The sequence below is a fragment of the Pongo pygmaeus genome, chromosome 7, assembly GCF_028885625.2.
Source record: "Pongo pygmaeus isolate AG05252 chromosome 7, NHGRI_mPonPyg2-v2.0_pri, whole genome shotgun sequence".
Lineage (NCBI taxonomy): Eukaryota > Metazoa > Chordata > Mammalia > Primates > Hominidae > Pongo > Pongo pygmaeus.
In genome coordinates this window covers 117,062,011-117,082,913 of record NC_072380.2, presented here as the reverse complement: position 1 = coordinate 117,082,913, position 20,903 = coordinate 117,062,011, and the positions used below count along the sequence as shown (strand labels likewise).

At 39.4% G+C, this 20,903-nt stretch overlaps 1 protein-coding gene across 2 annotated transcripts in view; it reads left to right on the top strand.

Annotated features, from left to right (window-relative positions):
- Window positions 1-4,054: 4,054 nt before the first annotated feature.
- The window catches only part of LRP12 (LDL receptor related protein 12), a 96,941-nt gene continuing 80,092 nt past the window's right edge, over window positions 4,055-20,903 (top strand). The window contains exon 1 of one of the 2 annotated variants that reach the window (XM_054497583.2): window positions 4,055-4,624. In XM_054497583.2, the coding sequence (XP_054353558.2) occupies window positions 4,546-4,624 (79 nt within the window). In that variant the 5' untranslated portion in view covers window positions 4,055-4,545. The remainder of the gene's footprint in view (window positions 4,625-20,903) is intronic. The other variant, XM_054497584.2, reaches the window with a different exon arrangement.

The window sequence follows — 20,903 nt, the reverse complement described above, 5'->3', positions numbered from 1 at the left end:
GGATTGCCATCACAGCTGCCAAATTCATTTCTGATGGGTTCATGGAGAGACATGGAATGAGATTTCATCCTACACACATTTCTAGCTCATATCCTCAGTCAATCATCAGAACTTAAACACAAAGTTATGTGCATTTTGAAACTTAGCAGTTAAATGACAACAAAAAAGCTCAGAGTATCTCTTTATATATACCAATGTCTGTAGTTAATGCTCCCTTTACTTCTTTTTCTTGGTGAGAGCAATTGTTTTGTATGTTTACAAGAGATAGATGTTATTACCACTATAAGTTATTGCATGCTCTATGGTCTGGTTTTACAATTAAGTTGAGCTTATGAGGGCAAAACTAAATCTATTTGGATTTGGATTATTTAATTTAGAGACAGGATTATATATTTGACTACTTGGTACAATGTTGGGTATGCTGTCACAGACCAGAATATTTAACCACAATAAATGTGCTAGTGAACCGGTATAGAAGTTACCTAGATTGATGGATCTCATTTGCTAGCCTACATTATTCAACTCCAGTGGAAATTAGAATTCATTTGTAAAGGGATCCCATTTACTTAACTTCAATCTTAAAAAACTGTCTTTTTTTAGTTAGTTATATGTTTTTTCTCAAGTTTGTTTTTCTTTTTTAAACACAATATTCCTTTGAGGGGGAGTTAAAAGATGTAACTTTCTCTGGCAGCATGCTGAATAGAAAACCCACTATCATCAATTTTCTTTCCAATAAAAGATGATTCTCAGAGTGGGAGTGATAATGTGCCCCAGTCTAACCTCAGTGTTGATGAGATTTTCAAATGCTACTAAATGAAGCAGAGTCTACATTGGGATGGAGCAAATTTTAATTGGTGACAAATAAAAATTAGACCATTATATGTGATGATAACCAAACAAGGAAAAAAGAGAAGTTTAAAATCAAACAAAAGGATTATTTAAGGGCATGTTTCCATAAAGTGGAAGATTGTAGCCCTTTTCAAAATATGTCAAGGGAAAAAGAAGCAGTCCCTGTACTGCTCCACTCCCAATTGCATGTACTTGAGGAGCTCCAGAACCACTTGGAAAAGGATTAAGCAGCAACTCAAATGGTTGCCTCATTCAGTTTGTCTCAAACTTTGAAGAAAATGGTTGACAGAATATTTTAAGAATCTGCTGAAAATAATGTCTTCTCTCTATAAAAGTACATGAACACAAAATCTTCATATAATTTCAGAAGGCTTAAGATTCTTTGAAGCCCATCGGTGCATCCAGAGGACTCAGATTAAGAATGATATGGGTCTCAGGGGCATGATTTATGCTTTAAATCATGCAGTCCAGAACACTGGCCAAGCAAAATCAACTAGTAGTACAACTGCAATGGAATTGTTACCAATAATAACCACTGCATAGCTATAGTTTTCTGGATTTCAAAGTGCTTTCTCACAGATGAACAATTTGATGTATCAGCCCAGATGGCCAGCTAGGTAGATTAGGTGAGAAAAAGGGAGTAACATTGAGTACCTATTCTGTGATGTGATGCTTATTAACGTCTGATATCCTACTATAATTGTTTTCAATAAATAAAAATGTTCCCTCATAAAATATAAATACCTTTCACTGGTGAACACTGAGTACTTATTAGAGCCCTTCTAATAAAAAACAAAATACTTAGATTTTGAAGGCATTAAGGTGGACACCTAGATCTACATTTCTCAAAGCTTTTCTGGTGGTGGTGGGGGGTTAGTGGGGTGTCACTAAGACTATTTCAGGAAAGTACATGAGGTTCTCCCTTTGCCAATTTATATATTGCATGAGTCTAGATTTTCTTCATATACTTCAACCAAAACAACATATTGCAACAGATTGGATGCAGAAGCAGATATGAGAATCCAGCTGTCTTCTATTAAACCAGCCATTAGGGAGATTTATAAAAGTGCAAAAACAAAGCCACTCTTCTTAATTTTTTGTGTTTGTTTTGGAAAGCAGAGTTATGTAATCTTGTAATGCATGTTTTATTTTAAATGAATTTAAAATAAATTCTTTTTTTTCTATTTTAATTTGTAAATGCTAAATATCAACAGATATGACCCACATAAATAAAAGTTCTTTGGTGTCCTCACCAAATTGTAAGTGTTATGGGGGTCCAGATACCCAAAAGTTTGATAACCTGGCAAGTCTGAGAAGACACATCTGGGTGGATGAGCAAGTATAGGGGTGGGAGGGGTGTGACAGGAACTGATGAGGGCACTGTGTGTCTCATGTTCGGGACAGGGTTCCTTGAATGGTACTAAAAGTGGACAGGGGAGGATGCAGTCCAGTCTACTTCTTCACTTTGCTTGTGGCCTGTTCTTAACACAGCTCTCATGGAAGCGCAATTTAGAGAAAGCAATCTCAAGAAACAAGAAAGTAGAGTTTAGAATCCTAAAATTAGGACAGACAACTGCAATTTGTTTAGTGAAAAACACTGAAGTTGCTTCTTTCCAACAAGAATGGAAAACATTTTCGGAGTGCTGGTTGCTTTTTTTGCCAGATGATATAAGATTTGTTAATTATTAGATTTTTGTAATACTTATTAATACATTTTTCTCTTATCTTTCGGAATACCATTTCCTGGTTTAAAAAAAAAAAACTTAAAAGGGGGTAAATCGGCAGGAGACAGAGGGAAAGCCTAAATGTATTCCCCAGAAAGTATGTTTTAGATTTTAACATTTACTTACTGAGAGGTGAGGCCAGCTGAACTTCCTGGGTCGAGTGGGGACTTGAGGAACTTTCCCGTCTTACAAGAGGATTGTAAAATGCACCAATCAACGCTCTGTAAAACGCACCAATCAGCACTCTGCAAAATGCACCAATCAGCAGGAGTCCAAAAGTAGCCAATCATGGGGAGGATTGAAAGAAGGGCACTCTGATAGGACAGAAACGGAACATTGGAGGGGACAAAAAGGGAATTAAAGCTGGGGCCACCACCAGCCAGCACCTGGGGTCCTCTTCCATGCTGTGGAAGCTGTCCTTTTGCTCTTCACAATAAATCTTGCTACGGCTCACTCTTTGCGTCTGTGCCATCTTTAAGAGCTGTAACACTCACGGGGAAGGTCTGCAGCTTCCTCCTTGGTCAGGGAGACCACGAACCCCCTGGCAGGCGCCAACTCCGAAACATTACTAGGCACTAAGCAGTGTGCTAGAGAGTTTGCTGTGGTATAGGGGGAACAGTCTTTACTTTGGAATGAGAAAAACTGTTTCAAAGAACTTACTTGCCATGAGTAATTTAATCTCTCTTACTCTTTTCTATAAAACATGGATAATATTTATCTCACAAGGATGTTTGGGATTAAAAAGTGATAACCTATGTCAATAGGACAGCATGATGCAGTGTAGGTCTTCAATGAATAGCATGGAGAGTGCTTGCAAAGGGCAACGATAAAATCTAATAGAAATAAGACGTTGTAGACAAACACTTTAAAAACACAGGGCATAAGGTCTGATGTGCCAGCATCACTACAGACCTACTTAGAAAAGTGTTCTGGGGATCTCAGTAAAGGAGGACTCCCATTTGTTGGGAGTGGGGAAAGAGCTTTAGGGAGACTGCAGCGTAACGGGCGAACCCTCCTCTCAATATATCTACCCTGAAAGTCCGCTCCAGCCCTGCCGAGCATCCTGGCCCAGCTGCACCCGACCCAGCGTGAGATGTCAAATGACCTCTTGGGGCTTCCACGCCAGACTGGAGGGGCTCTGCACAAACCTTGCCCGACTCATTCCGGGCACCTTGAGCGTGGGAGTCCACACTGCCCCTTGACCGACCAGCTGCCGGGTTGGCCGCACTAACTTGCGCCCACCCCCACTCGAAGCTCCGCGCCGACCGCAAGTGGAGACGTGGGTGTACGGGATAGAGGAAGGAACTCCCAAGTTCTCAGCTTCAGACCATCCACGCCTCCCCCAACACGGAACCACCTTCAGCCTCCCAGCTCGTACCCACCCCACCCGCTGGGCCAGAACCCAGGCCTCGGACAGCGACCGCGCTCCTCCACACACCCCGCGCTGCAGCCCCTGGGCATCCAGCAGCCGGCGTTCGCACGCTCTCTCATCGATTGGCGCTGCCTTGCTCCTTGGGCTCCCGTCGCGTGGAAATCGGCCCGAGACTGGGAAAGTCCAGCGGAGCGCGGGGAGGGAACCGAGGCAGGCGGGCCAGGGGATTGCCGATCGCACGGATGGGCGCGCGCTCCGTCTGGCGAGTGGCGGCGCCGGCTAGCCCGAGCGGCGCGAGGCCGGAGTCCCGCGTCCGCCACCCGCTCGCCTCGCGCCGGCGCGCGAGCTCCTTGCCCTTGCCCCCAGGAGGGCCGCCCCGCGTGGGGCTCTCGCACCGCCCGGGGTGGGAGCAGGCGAGCCGGAGGGAGGAGGGAGGAGGGAGGAGGGAGCGCGCGCGGGCGGCGGCGGCCCCTCCCCTCCCCCTCCCGCAGCCGCGGAGAGCGCAGGGAGCAGCCGGTGGCTCGGTGGCGGCGGCGTCTACCCCCAGCTCCTCCTCCCTCCTCCTCCGTCTCCTCCTCTCTCTCTCCATCTGCTGTGGTTATGGCCCGTCGCTGGAGCACAAAAGAGTCTCCGCGGTGGAGGTCTGCGTTGCTCTTGCTTTTCCTCGCTGGGGTGTACGGTAAGTGTCCGCGTCCCCGCGCCCCGCTGACCGAACAAAGCTGAGGCGCCCCGGGCCCCAAGGCCTCCAGGACGGGGGTTCCCCTGGAGACTCCCGCGGAGACCCTGGCTACCGGCGGGACAAAGACCGGCAAGGGGGTGGATGTGGCGGAACGGGTGCCCCACATGGAGATGCTTTTCTCCACTCGCCCACCTCCAGACCCTCGGGTGGTGGAGAGGGGCTGGGGGCCCCGGCCAGGAGGGCCCCGGCGGAGCGAGGGGGTGGCGGGCGGACTTCCCGACCTGGGTTCGAGCTGCTCGAGGACCCGTAGCTCGGCACAATCCACACACAAAGATGCTTGACTGTGAGAAAGCAGAGGAGGTCGCCCCCGCCGCTGCCGGGACGGTCCGTCCCCCCGCCCCCCAAACCCGGGCTTAGGAAGTTCTCTCACCGGTAAGATTCCCACCGCGCCAGCCCTTGCCCTACTCGATTCGCTGAAAAGGCTCCCAGCTGACTTCTCCCCACTCCTCCACCTCGGGGGCAAGGGCTCTGCCGAATCCGGGCGTGCAGGATCCTGTTGGTTCCCCGGGAGCAGCACGCGGGAGAAGGCCAGAAAATAGTTTCCAGCCCCACCTCAGTCTCTCGCTCTTAGGGTGTACACATCTGTCCTGACTCCTAGTTCAATTGTGATTTCATCCATCATCGTCCGCCGCTGTGGTCACTGTTACTTTATTCCAGTCGATGGATCGGGTTAGAGATAACTCCTTTCGGGTTAAGAGAAGGCTGAAGACTGTGAGGACAGCTTTATATTGCTTTGGGGTCTGAGCAAGAGCTGAATGGAATTAATTGCCAAGAACATTTATCTCTTAAGATAATTGAGTTACACTTCTGACTTCACCGTTCTTAGTTCATCAGTTAAACACACTGAATAGGTATTTCAGAGAGCTCAGTTTTAACCTTTCCTTTTTGGAGTGTTGCTTTGATTTCTCCAGAAAAAGAATTATAAGTTATCATTACTTTGGTAAATTTTACTTATAAAAAGTCTAATTCATTTGCCACAAACACTGATTTGACTAGTATAATGGTGGTGGTGGTGAGGTTTAGTCAACAGCCAATTTGTCAGCGAGTGTTATCTCTTTTGAACGCATTTATCTATGGAATTGAATGTGATGGTAGCTTTTAAAACCTGGCAAGTGAGACTAAATGAAAAATTAATGAACGTAATTGGGCATTTACCGACAGCCAAGAAATTCTTTTTGGTACAATTAAGGATGTGTTGCTCCCCTACCTGATTAGTAGTATTTTTGTTTGTTTTGGTGAGGAGAGTAGTTTGGTCCATTTTTTGTGTAGGGGTAATTGCCAAAGGTGTGCTTGTGTGGGACCAAAAACCCAGTACACGACTTTTGATTGTTAGCTGCGCAAGTGGCTGTAATCCCTGCTTGCCTGATGACTTGTGGGTTTGGGTCTACACCAGAGATCAATAAGCTATTATGTTGTTTCTTCTGCCCTGAAGGTGGGTATAGTTCTGCTCTAGGTTTGGTGTAATGGCCCAGGAGAGAGAAGAAATTGAGAGGTTATCTCTAATTTAGGGTGATTGGGATTGTCCAGCTTTGTCCTCTACTATAATAAGAATTGAATTTCTGTGATGTCTAATCAGAATAGATAAATAAATGGGCTCTTCTTTCATTAAAACCTGTGTCATCAGTGTTTGAACTAGAAGTCTTTTGCCTCAAGGGATAAGAGGCTGTGAACCCCTTAATTTGTTTTGGTGCATTCTTTAGTACTTGTACACAAAGTGACTTTCTGGTAGGTGCTTATCAAAGCTTTATCTTTTTGGAATTTGTGTTCAGTGAGGAATTGTTAGTAAGCAAAGACTGAAACTCCTTTTTCCAACAGTGTGGGCCCCAGATTATAAAACCAGCAGGTGATTATGCCAAAGGTTGGTGTCTCAAGCCACAGCAAGTTTCAAAGTGTAAAAAAAAAAAAAGGGAAGTAGTGAACCAGGCAGAACATTAAACTATATCAGCAGAGATTAAAGGGAACCCTTCACCCTGGAACTGAGAAATTCTCTTTATGACTGCATGTTTTTTGTCCTCTTCTGTCTCTAACCATATGTGGGTTTATAATAGTGAAAAAGGGCTGTAACAATAGTATGGTGGGGATGTGGTTCTGTAACAATAGTGGGAATTGGGTAACTTAGAATATATAGTAGTTGTAATGGGTAGTGGATGCATCCTGAGAAATAGCTGTCGCCTTGAGCCTCTTAGAACAGATACTAGCTGTAATTTATGAAACTGTTCACTATACAGTAAAAAGTGTGTGTTTTAAATGGCTTCAAAAATAATTAGTTCTGTTAATGAAACTGAATATTCACAATCACTGTTAACAAAGAAAAGCAGGTTGATTGGCCAATATTTAGGGAACTCCAATATTAATTCTTCACAGAGTGACTCTTGAAAATGAAATGACTCTAAGGTGTGCTTCAGATTTTTGAAACATTTCACATACATAAAAAAAAATTTTTTTTGTTTATTTTGGTACTACTTTCCAGATGACAATTTTATGGGCTCTGATACGTGACTGTTGTACTTCCAAATTAACTTTTCTGAATGCCGGAGTCTTACCTGAAACTCTAAATTGTAATCTAGAATATAATGTTTTCTAGAAGTAGTTGTTCAAGGACCTGTAATTATCTTTCAGGGGCTACTGTATCTTAACTGCATTCAGTGTGCCTAGAGTTAGGAGAGAGTAAAGGTTGACCTCTGCCACCTTTGAAAGTTTGAAGGGATAAAAACATCAGTGGTGACAACCACAAGCTTTGCTACGCATTGTCCTAGGCTTACTGTAAGAGGAAAAAGTGCTTTGTCATTTTTCATATAGGGATGTCTGGCTTTCACAAATCTATGGGAGTTTCCAAAACCTCTGTCTCCTAGTCAATAGAAGCTGTTAGTCTTGCTCACCTCCTAAACCACAATTTGGTAATTCTGACAGTTCCATTGCTTTATCCTTTCCACTTCTGTTTGTCTCCCAGATTAGTGTTTCCTAACTTTTACTCAAACCCTCCCTTAAAATACACATTGCTTCGGGTACTATATACATAGAGAAAAAAGTTAATGAAATCGTACTCTTACTACCTGTGCACTCAGATGTTTTCTATTTATTCCTACTCCTTCTCACCCTTCCCTTCTTCATTTGCTGGTCTGGATTCATTAAATTAATTTTGGATCCACTAATAAATTGCAGTCCTTAGCTTGAAAAATACTACCCAAGATGAAGCCTTAAAATATAGTTTAGAGGCCAGGCTTGATGGCTCAGGCCTGTAATCCCAGCACTTTGGGAGGCTGAGGCGGGTGGGTCTCCTGAAGTCAGGAGTTTGAGACTAGCCTGGCCAACATGGCAAAACCCCGTCTCTATTAAAAATACAAAAATTAGCCAGGCGTGCTGGTACATGCCTGTAATCCCAGCTACTCAGGAGGCTGAGGCAGGAGAATCACTTGAACCAGGAAGGTGGAGGTTACAGTGAGCCGAGATTGCACGATTGATTGTATTCCAGCCTGGGTGACGAGTGAAACTCTGTCTGAAAAAAATAAATAAATGTAATTTAGAATGTTTGTTGTTTGTATATCATTTTACAATAACCTTCAAGAGTTGCAGATGCTTAATTTTTGGTTACTTGCTGCCAGAGCATTTGATAGCCGTAGAACTGTTCCCAGCATACACTGATTGACTTGTGATAAAATTCATTTTTAAACTGGTTTTCAGCTTATTACAGTAAGAGTCTTTACTGTTCACAGTAGTATTCTAGATGTTGTGGTAGCCTAAAATAATCTTTTTACTCTTGCATATATGTAATGGATGAATCTTTTCCCGTGAATTTTATGGAATGTTCAGTAGCACTTAATAACTAGTTTAAGGGTAGACAAGAAATTCCAATTTTAGAAAGGTTATAGAAGTAACTGGAACATGAGGGAAAAATCTAAACCAGATACCAATTACTTCTTAAAAAGTCAAGTTTGATTACATAAAGTATGTTGAATAAAATTGAATTAATTGCTTAACATAAACCCTTCCTTGAGTTCAGAATCTAAATTATATCCATATCCTTGGGAGAATATGAAGGTAGGCAGCACATTCCACAAAATTCTAGGTGGTTATCAGGCAGAAATTATTAAACAAGCACTGTTAACTGTATTCTAGATAAGAGTGTGGGGAGATTTGAATGATGTATGGTAAATGATTTATAAGATTCCTAGAAAGTAAAATTTCTTTTGAAGAACATAAAAGGGATTTTAGCCTGAAAAGTGAGCAGCAGTTAAAGAAAATGTTAAGATTTACTTTTGTAGTTAGGAAATTTAAAGCTTATTAAAATATTAAGGGAACAAGAAGGCCTTTTTGTGTTTCTGATATGAGATGTTGTTCTTTTTTTTCCCCCACTTTACCAGTGATACCACAATTTAAGGGGTGAAAGTTCAGTAAAAATATACATGAAATATAAGTGAGAATTATATAGATTTAAGTAAATATAGAATATTTTTATTTTAGGTATTAATCCTGTTCTTGCTGCAAGTCTTTATAAGAAGAGGAAGGTTGTTCTAAATTTAGGAATTGGAAGTTGATGATCTCTAATTTCTAAGGTTACCTTTCTTTTCTGTTTTTCTTCTTTTCTCCTTATCACTCCCCCCTTTTTGAGAGAGTTAAGTAATAGATGTACATTATTTATTCCCATTTTCTAAAATTTAGGATTAGATCCTGCAAATACAAATTACCAATGTATCTATTCAAATACATGTCATCAGAGTCTCTTCTTTTTAAGTATATATAAATATATTATTTCAATACTGTATTAGCTTAGGGAATTCTTACTGTCTAAGTTATAGAAGGGAAGGAAGGAAACTAACATTTATTAAATTAAATTTAATAGCACTTACTTACAAGTACTTAATACTTACATTGAAAGATTCATGATTAGTCTTTATTTATTGCCAATTAATCTTTAGTAGGTCTTATTTGGCAATCCTATCAGATGCGTACTCTTTCTTTTGTTTTATGGAAGAGAACATTGAAACACAGAGATATTGTGACTTAACTGAAGTCAAACCAGTATGAAGTAGTAGAGTCAGGATTGTAGCCTAACCCTGGCTGTCTCTTCACTCAGTTCATTTAGCAAATATTTATTGAGCCCTTGCTTGTGTCTAGCACTGTGTTAGATAAAACCTGATGCACATAGTTTCTGCCCTCATGGAACTTACAGTCTAATGAATAAGTTGTAATAAGTGCTCTCACAGAAACAGACACGGGGAAGAGATAGTAACAGGCACAGAGTAATTAGGGGAAGACTTTTTCATGAAGGGACATTTATGAGCCCTAAAGCATAGCTAACTGTTATGGTTGGGTAAGAGAGCTTTACATATGAGAACAATGCATGAAAGGCTCAGGATCAGGAAAGAGCTGGTATGTTGCAGATAAATTACTAAAAACACTGTAACTGGAACATAATGGTTATAAGGGAGAGTGACAGGGTGAAATTAGAGCAATACTTAGAAACTCTAGGATTTAGAATCCATGGTAAAGAGTTTGGGTTTTATTTGAACTATTTAAGTGAGATAATGTGATTTATGTTTTGAAACAGTCACATTTGCTACTATGTGGAGTATTGTGAAGTGGGAAACAGTAGAGATGGGATGATCAGTTAGGAGATTTTGGCTGTAATCCAGGTGAGAGATAACAGGAGCTTGGACCAAGGTAGTAGTAGTGGAGATAAAGGAGTGTAGATTGCCCTTTTGATAGAGAAAAGGGGATTTTTCCTCTTGCCATAAGAGGTAAAGAAGAAAATATTGGTGCAAGTGTATTTAGGTCTGTAGGTTTTGGGGTGGGAAGGTGGACATTACATCTGATTGTTCGTATTTTCTCAAAGTAATATGACATAAGATCATCAGTGAAGAGGAGGAATGAGAAGTTCAGGGTGATTTTTGTTCCCTCAATTCAGTAGAACAGTTTGGACCCTTAGCAAGTTAGATTTCTGTTATTTAGTCTAGAATAGAGAAGGTTATGAACACTATGCAAGCAGATATATTGTGAATAGTTGTACAACAGATGACAGGAAGAGATGGACTTAAATTACAAGGGGAGGAACCTTAAGAAGGGTTCTGTGGAGAACTCAGTTCTGAGGGCAGTCATTTTGTCAATGAAATAAGTATAGAACATAACTTTTTACAGTGTTTTAAGTGTATTTCAGGCAAGAAGCAAGGGTGGGGCAAAAGCTGGATTTCCAGTACCTTTTTGCCCAAGTTAAATGCTTTCTGCTAAGCTATCAATAAAGATTGCTTTAGAAATCAGATTGTCTTTGGTAGAGGCAAGAATGTATTAAAAGATCGGTGAATTTAAGAGCAGATTTGGAAAAATTGAGCTTTTATCTTTTTTTTTTTTATTGTGTAGCTTTACAGAAGATATAACTTTAGTAGGTCCCAAAACTTCAACGTAAATAAAACTGACAGAACAGTTTTCTAGTTTTCCTCTTAAATAGTTAATAACTCATTTACTTGCTGGTATCAGTTTGGTGAAGATGTGAAATTGTTTTATGCTCATGTTTTGTCATTGAATGAGACTAACTTGATACCTACCTTTGATTCACTTACATTTCAGTTTTTAGAGAAATTAAAAATTATGCTAATCTTTTAATATTAGGATTAAATGGAGCACAATAGGATGTTTAGTAGTTGGAATTTACTTTTTCAAATATAAGTGAGTAAACCTTTCATAATCTGACTTAATTTCATTAATAGTTAAGGCATCTTTTTACATATATTGGAGAAAACATAAGAATAATCTTTGTATCTGATATATTTTGAAGTAGAATTGTTTCTTGAAATTATTATTGCCTGTAAAAGTTTTGCTAAGAGAATACAGGACATCTGTACAAAAAATGCCATTATTAATTCTCAAAATCATTGTGTGAGGTAGGTATTATTAGAAGAAACTGAGTCTTTGAGAATAGTAGTTTTGCTTAAGGTTCATGTCTGTCTACTGCTGTGCTCTTCGTGTAGAGGCCCATTATTATTATTTTTTTTTGTCTACATTATTGTAACAGCCCCCAACTAGTCTTGGCTCTAGTCTTGTCCTGATTGAATCATATCACACCTAGCAGTAGCCAGAGTGACTTATCTAAAGTACAGATCTGATAATGTAACTTTCTTACTTAAAATCCAACAGCAGTTCTCTATTCTTAAAATATAAATTTAACTCACTAGAGCTTTCATGATCTGGCTAGTTTCTTTTTTTCACTTTTAAGTTCAGGAGTACATGTGCAGGTTTGTTATATAAGTAAACTTGTGTCATGAGGGTTTGTTGTACACAATTATTACATGAGGGTTTGTTGTACACAATTATTAATCTGTTTGTTGTACAGATTATTTCATCACCTAGTGATATGTTACATCATATCTAGTGATATCTGTACATCATATCACACATAGTACCCAGTAGTTATTTTTTCTGATCCTCTCCTTTGTCCCACCCACCACCTTCTGACAGGCCCCGGTATGTGTTGTTCCCCTCCCTCTATGCATCCATGTGTTCTCATCATTTAGCTCCCACTTATAAGTGAGAACATGCAGTATTTGGTTTTCTGTTCCTGCATTTGTTTGCTAAGGATAATGGCCTCCACCTCCATCCAAGTTCCTGTAAAGGACATGTTCTTGTTCTTTTTTATGGCCACATAGTATTCTATGGTATATATGTACCACATTTTCTTTATCCAGTCTGTCATTGATTGGCATTTAGGTTAATTCCATGTCTTTGTTATTGTGAATCAGTGCTACAAGGAACATAACATGTGCATGTGTCTTTATAATAGAACAATTTATATTCCTTTGGGTGTATTCCCAGTAATGGGATTGCTGGGTCAATGGTATTTCTGTTTTTAGGTCTTTGAGTAGTCGCCACATTGTCTTCCGCAATGGTTGAACTAATTACACTTCTGCCAACAATGTACAAGCATTCCTTTTTCACCACAACCTAGCAAGCATCTGTTATTTTTTTGACTTTTTAATAATTAGCCATTCTGACTGGTGTGAGATGGTATCTCATTGTTGTTTTGATTTGCATTTCTCTGATGATTGGTGATGTTGAGCTATATTTCATATGATTGTTGGCTGTATGTATGTCTTTTTTTGAAAAGTGTTCATGTCCTTTACCCAGTTTTTAATTGGTTTTTTTCTTGTAAATGTGTTTTAAGTTCTTTATAGTTGCTGGATGTTAGATTAGTTTTTCGTTTGTTTGTTTGTTTTGTTTTTTGTTTGTTTTGTTTTTTTTTTGAGACGGAGTCTTGCTGTGTCACCTGGGCCGGAGTGCAGTGGCGCAATCTCGGCTCACTGCAAGCCCCGCCTCCCGGGTTCATGCCATTCTCCTGCCTCAGCCTCCCAAGTAGCTGGCCCTACAGGCACCCACCACCATGCCCGGCTAATTTTTTTTTTTTTTTTTTTTTTGTATTTTTAGTAGAGACGGGGTTTCACTGTGTTAGTCCTGATGGTCTCGATCTCCTGACCTTGTGATCCACCCGCCTCGGCCTCCCAAAGTGCTGGGATTACAAGCGTGAGCCACCACACCCAGCCTAGATTAGTTCTTTATAGATGCTGGATATTTTGCAAATTATGCATCTTTGTCAGATGCATAGTTTGCAAAAATTTTCTCCCATTCCTTAGGTAGCCTGTTCACTCTGTTGACTGTTTCCTTTGCTGGACAGAAGCTCGTCAGTTTAATTAGATTCAATTTGTCAATTTTTGCATTTGTTGCAATTGCTTTTGGCATCTTTGTCCTGAGATCTTTGCCTGTTTCTGTGCTTAGAATGGTATTGCCTAGCTTGTGTCTTCCAGGGTTTTTATAGTTTTGGGCTTTACATTTAAGTCTTCAATCCATCTTGAGTTAATTTTTGTATATGGTGTAAGGAAGGGGTCCAGTTTCAGTCCTCTGCATATGACTAGCCAGTTACCCCAGCACCATTTATTGAATAAGGAATCCTTTTCCCATGGCTCATTTTTGTCAAGTTTGTTGAAGATCAGTTAGTTGTAGATGTGCCGCCTTATTTCTGGGTTCTCTATTGTGTTCCATTGGTCTATGTGTCTGTTTTTGTACGAGTACCATGCAGTTTTGGTTACTGTAGACCTGTAGTGTAGTTTGAAGTTGGGTAGCATGATGTCTCCAGCTTTCTTCTGTTTGCTTAGGATTACCTTTGCTATTTGGGCTCTTTTTTGGTTCTATATGAATTTTAAAATAGTTTCTTCTAGTTCTGTGAAGAATGTCAATGGTCGTTTAATAGGAATAGCATTGAATCTGTAAATTGGTTTGGGCAGTATGGCCATTTTAACAATATTGATTCTTCTTACCCATGAACATAGAATGTTTTTCCATTTGTTTGTGTCATCTCTAATTTCTGTAAGCATAGTTTTATAGTTCTCCTTCTAGAGATCTTTTACCTCCTTGGTTAGCTGTGTTCCTGGGTATTTTATTCTTTTTATGGCAGTTGTGAATGGAATTACATTCCTGATTTGGCTTCAGTTTGACTGTTGTTGGTGTATAGGAATGTTAGTGATATTTGCGCATTGATTTTATGTCCTGTGAATTTGCTGACGTAGTTATCAGCTTAAGAAGCTTTTGGGCCGAGACTATGGGGTTTTCTAGATATAGGATCATGTCATTTGCAAACAGGAATAATTTGACATCCTCTCTTCCTATTTGGATGCTCTTTATTTATTTCTTTTGCTTGATTACCCTAACTGAGAGTTCCAGTACTATGTTGAATAGCAGTGGTGAGAGAGGGCATCCTTGTCTTGTGTCGGTTTTCAAGGGTCATGCTTCCAGCTTTTGCCCATTCATTATGATGTTGGTTGTGGGTTTGTTTGTCATAGATGGCTGTTATTATTTTGAGGGATATTTCTTAATACCTTGTTTACTGAGAGTTTTTAATATGAAGGGGTGTAGACTTTCATCAAAAGCCCTTTCTGCATCTGTCAAGATAATCATGTGGTTTTTGTCTTTAGCTCTCTTTATGCGATGAATCACATTTATTGATTTGCATATGTTGAATCCACCTTGCATCCCAGGGATAAAGCCTACTTGATCACGGTGGATAAGCTTTTTGATGTGCTACTGGATTCGGTTTGCCAGTATTTTTTGAGGATTTTTGCATCAGTGTTCATGAAGAATATTGGCCTGATGTTTTCTTTTGTTGCCAATAAGTTTTTTGTTTTTGTTTGTTTGTTTTTTTAATACCAAAACCTGATGGAGTATCAGGATGATGCTGACCTCATAGAATGAGTTAGGAGGGAGCCCTTCCTCTTCAATTTTTTTGAATAGTTACAGCAGGAACAGTACCAACTCTTCTTTGTACATCTGGTAGAATTCAGCTGTGAATCCATCTGGGATTTTTTTGATTGGTAGGCTATTTATTACTGACTTAATTTCAGAGTTTGTTATTAGCCTGTTCAGGGATTCAGTTTTTTTCCTGGTTTAGTCTTAGGAAGGTGTATGTGTCCAGTAATTTATCCATTTCTTCTAGATTTTTCTAGTTTATGTGCATACAGGTGTTTGCAACATTCTCTGATGATTGTATTTCTGTGGGGTCTGTGGTAGTATCCCCTTTGTTGTTTCTGATTGTGCTCATTTGAATTTTCTCTCTTCTTTATTAGTCTAGCTAGTGGTCTGTTTTATTAATTTTTTCAAAAAAAAACATTGTGCACATGTACCCTAAAACTTAAAGTATAATAATAATAAAATAAAATAATAAATAAAAATTTTAAAAAAACCCAGCTCCTGGATTTGTTGATCTTTTGAATGGTTTTTTGCATCTCAGTCTCCTTCAGTTCATCCTTGATTTTGGTTATTTCTTGTCTTTACTAGCTTTGGGATTTGTTTGCTCTTGGTTCTCTAGTTCTTTTAGTTGTGATGTTAAGTTGTTAATTTGCAATCTTTCTAACTTTTTGATGTGGGCATTTAGTGCTATAAATTTCCCTTTTAATACTGCCTTAGCTGTGTCCCAGAGATTCTGGTATGTTGTATCTTTGTTCCATTGGTTTCCAAGAACTTCTTTTTTTTTTTTTTTTGAGATGGGGTCTCGCTCTGTTGCCCAAGCTGGAGCACAGTGGCGCAATCTTGGCTCACTGCAAGCTCCACCTCCCTGGTTCATGCCATTCCCCTGTCTCCCCCTCCCGAGTAGCTGGGACTACAGGTGCCCACCACCACACCCAGCTAATTTTTTTGTATTTTCAGTAGAGACAGGGTTTCACCTTGTTAGCTAGGATGGTCTTGATCTCCTGACCTTGTGATCTGCCCGCCTCGGCCTCCCAAAGTGGTGGGATTACAGGCGTGAGCCACAGCACCTGGCCTGTTTCCAAGAACTTCTTGATTTCTGCCTGAATTTTATTATTTACCCAAAAGTCATTCAGGAGCAGATTATTTAATTTTCATGTAATTGTATGGTTTTTAGTGAGTCTCTTAGTCTTGATTCCTAATTTGATTGCACTATGGTTCAAGAGATTGTTTTTTATTATTTCATTTCTTTTGTATTTGCTGAGGAGTGTTTTGCTTCCGATTATGTAATCAATTTTAGAGTACGTGCCATCTGGCAATGAGAAGCATGTATATTCTGTTTTAGGGCGGATAATTCTGTAGATATCTGTCAGGTCTGTTTGATCTAGTGCTGAATTCAGGTCCTGAATATCTTTGTTAATTTTCTGTTTTGATGATCTAATACTGTCAGTGAGGTGTTAAAGTCTCCCACTATTATTATGTGGGAGTCTAAGTCTCTTTGAAGGTCTCTAAGAACTTGCTTTATGAATCTGGGTGCTCCTGTGTTGAGTGCTTATATATTTAAAATAGATCTTCCTGTTGAATTGAACCCATTACCATTATGTAATGTTCTTCTTTGTCTTTTTTGATCTGTGTTTTAAAGTCCATTTTGTCTGAAACTAGGATTGCTTTTTTCCTTTTTCCATTTGCTTGGTAGATTTTTCTCTCTTTATTTTAAACCTATATGTGTCATTGGATGCAAGATGAGTCTCTTGAAGATACCATACCCATGCATCTTGGTTCTTTATCCAGCTTACCATTCTGTGTCTTTTACTTGGGGCATTTATCCCATTTACATTCAAGCTTAGTATTGATACATGTGGATTTGATCCTGTCATCATGATGTTTCCTGGTTATTTTGCAGACTTGTTTATGCAGTTGCTTTATAGTGTCATTGGTCTGTATACTTCAGTGTGTTTTTGTAGTGGCTGGTAATGGTCCTTCCTTCCCATGTTTAGTGCTTCATTCAGGAGCTCTTGCACAGCAGGTCTGGTGGTAACGAATTCCTTCAGCATTTCCATGTCTGAAAAGGATCTTATTTCTCCTTTGCTTATGACGCTTTGGCAAGATATGAAATTCTGGATTGGAATTTCTTTAAGAATTTTAAATATTGGCCCCCAGTCTCTTCTGGCTTGTAGAGTTCCTGCTGAGAGGTGTGCTGTTAGTCTGATGGACTTCCCTTTGTAGGTGACCTGCTTTTTCTCTCTAGCTACCTTTAATATTTTTTCTTTCATTTTGACCTTGGAGAATCTGATGATTATGCGTCTTGGGGATGATCTTCTTTTGAAATGTCTTACTTGAGTTCTCTGCATTTTCTGAATTTGAATGTTGGCTTCTCTAGCTAGGTTGGGGAAGTTCTCATGGATGATATCCTGAAATATGTTTTCCAAGTTGGTTCCATTTTCCCCATCTCTTTCAGAGACACCAATGAGTTGTGGATTTGATCTCTGTACATAATCCCTTATTTCTCAGAGGTTTTGTTTGTTCCTATTCATTCTTTTTTCTCTGTTCTTGTCTAACTGTCTTGTTTCAGAACGCCAGTCTTCAAGCTCTGAGATTCTTTCCTCTGCTTGGTCTGTTCTGCTATTATACTTGTGATTGCATTATGAAATTCTTAAAGTGTGTTTTTCAGCTCTATCAGGTCCGTTATATTCTTTTCTGTAGTGGCTGTTTTGTCTGTCAGCTCCGGCATTGTTTTATCATGATTTTTAGCTTCTTTGGATTGGGTTTCAATGTACTCCTGTAGCCCAATGATCTTTGTTACTATTCATATTCTGATTTCTATTTCTGTCATTCAGTCATCTTAGCCCAGTTCAGAACCCTTGCTGGAGAGGTGATGTGGTCATTTGGAGGGAAAAAGGCACTCTGGCTTTTTGAGTTTTCAGGGTTCTTGCACTGGTTCTTACTCATCTTGTGGGCCTGCTACCCTCAATCTTTGAGGTTTCTGATCTTTGGATTTTCTTTTCCCTTTTATCCTATTTGATAACTTTGAGTGTTCGTGGTGTAAGGTGGATTCAGCTGACTGGCTTCATTTCTGGAAGATTTTAGGGGGCCAGTGCTCAGCTCCCGACTCCTGGACTGCATGCTCTTAACTCTGGGGGACTTGTACTGGGCCCCGACTTTGTTCTCTGGTTCTTCAAGACTTTGAAATACACTGCGCTGGATTGGGGGACCAACTTGCAGCACTTGTGGCAGAGCGCTAGCAGTGCCAGGCTGCCTGCCTTCCTGTGGGTGTTCACCACAGTGGTGGGGGCAACGCAGCTGGGCAGGGTGTCAGGGACCTCCTGCTGGTAACTGGAGGTGATGTTGGCTTGGGGCTGTAGTCACACTGAAGCTGATGTTGGCTTGGGGGCAGGGCACTGGTGGGTCTGGATTCCTTCTCTGTGCCCTGCAAGCAGGAATGATCACTCAGGGGCAGGGGATCTGGCTAGTTTTTATCTTTCTGCCTCATCTTGGTCATTCACCTTCACCCCTGCCCTTCCCCCTCTCCCACACCATGTTCCTGCCATACTTGTGATTTCCAGCCTTTATACATGCTGTTCCCTCTGCCTGCCTTATTTCTTCCTCCACCACTTTGTTCTCTAGGCTAACTCCTGCTGTCCTTCAGCTTTCTTCCCATTGCTGCCTCCTTTGGGGAGTCTTCCTGGTTCCTCAAAACTAAGTGCACTTCTTAGAAGCATCTCAGATATATAATGTGAGCCTCAAATGTAAATCATATATGTAGTTTTGAATTTTCTGTTAACCACATTAAAAAACAGGTGTCATTAATGTTAATATTTTAAAACTAATATATCTAAAATACTATCATTTCAACACATAATCAATAGAAAGTAATTATTAATGAGAAGCTCTGCGTTATGTTTTTCATGCTCAGTCTTCAAAATCCAGTGTAAATTTTATACTTACAGCCCATCTCAATTCAACTAACCACATTTTAAATGCTGAAAGCCACTTGGAAAACAGTGTCTATTAAAGCTGTATGTAAACATGTCCTGTGGCCCAGCAATTCTGCCCCTAGATATGAACTCAACAGGTATATAATGTGTGCCAAAAGACATGTACGAGAATATTCATAGCATCCTTATTGGTTATAGTCCCAGATTAGAAACAACCCTATGTCCCTCAGCAATAGAATAGATGAATAAATTATGGTATATTAGCATAAGATAATTCTGTTTAGCAGCAGTTTCCAAACTTTCAGGTTGCAGGACTCCACAGTTATTGAGGAATCCAAAGAATGGTTTTTATGTAGGAGCTATGTATGTTTTTAAGAATATTAGGAGTTAAAATTGAGTAATTATTAAAACATTAATTCATTTAAAATGACAACAAGAAACCTATTACATATTACCATAAATAACGTATTAAATAAAAATATGTAAAATTACAACTATATTTTCCAACACAAAAATTTTTTGAGAATAATGGCATTGTCTTACGTTTTTGCAATTACCATAGGGTCAGAGTTATATGTAAAATATATTTAGTATAATGCCGGACAATACTTGTTGAATAAATGAATTCATTTATCTATAAATGGAATAAATTACATTTATATGTTTCCTAATGTTGAATCATTTTTGCATTCATTCATAGGCCATACCAACTTGCTAATGATGTATTTTAATCTGCTAGAATACATTTACTGATATTTTTTATACTTTGCATTTGTATTTATGACATTAGTCTATAGTCAGTCTTAGCTTTCTTCTGCCCTCTACCTCTTTTTTTCCTTCCTGTAACCTAACCTCCCTCTTCTTCTGCTTGATTTTCATATCTGTTAATCCATTCTTTTAGATGCACTTAACGATCTTTTTTTTGTGTTCCAGTTATTACTATTTTGCCTTTTAAGATTAGAAAAGGAGAAGTAAGTGATTGTTTATGAACTATATAGGTACTGTAATAGGAAAGCAAAAATTAAAAATTTTGTACTAATAAATGCCGAGGGGAGAAATGTTTTCATTCCTAGTATGTTTAAACTTAATTTCACTAACCAAGATAATACAGATGAGCCTGTAAGAAGTAGATCCCTTCTTACACATTGGCTTTAGGACTAAGTAAGCCAGTAAGAGACCTCAGTGGAGATAGATCAATTCCATTAGAAGTGGAACTCACATCTGAAGGCAGGAGCTGTGTGGGAGGTAAATGGAGATGCTAAATGAGGATTGAGCCCAAGTCAGGGGGTAAGACTCCTGTATTCTGTCAGTAGGGTACATCCAGTTTGTGTGGATGACACTTTAAGACCAAACTAATTTGCTCAAAAAGTAGCAGACATAAAGTTAACCAAAATATGGCTCCAGTGCTATCTAAACTATGACCTAGTAGTGTACATGATTACTTGTATGTAAAAGTATTTGCCCAGGTACAAAGGATGGGAGATTAAGGAGAACCTGCTACTATCGGTGCTGCTGGAGTGGATCACTACACAGGGGCTAGGAGCCATATGAAAAATACAAACAAGTACTAAGAAATTGCTTAAATTACATTTGTATATGATTCAACTTCACATTATTTTTTCCACCACATAAGAATAAGAATCTGAGTGTTTGATTTGATTGCTGTATGTGTGTGGGTTAGAGAGAATTAGAATACATGATTTATCTCTGGTCTTCATTTATTTTATTATTTTATTTATTCTTTTATTCCCTGATCTAAGTAGGGGGCTAGCTACGATAAATAGAAATTATGTTTTTTAAAGGTTTATTTGAACTCTACTCTAAAAGCATATGTCCATGATGCCTTTGGGGAAATAACTCTAATTTTCAATTCCTTCATCCTTGAGTCAGTTTTGCTAATTTAAATTATATGTTCTAGAACATTATTTTACCTATATTTCCATATTTGCTTTAAATTTATAAATAATATTATTTTTAAAATATTTTCTACATCTGTGATTATATCACCATAGTCATTCCTAATACCCATCTGTCTCTCTTGTCTGTCATTCTTTTCTTGAACA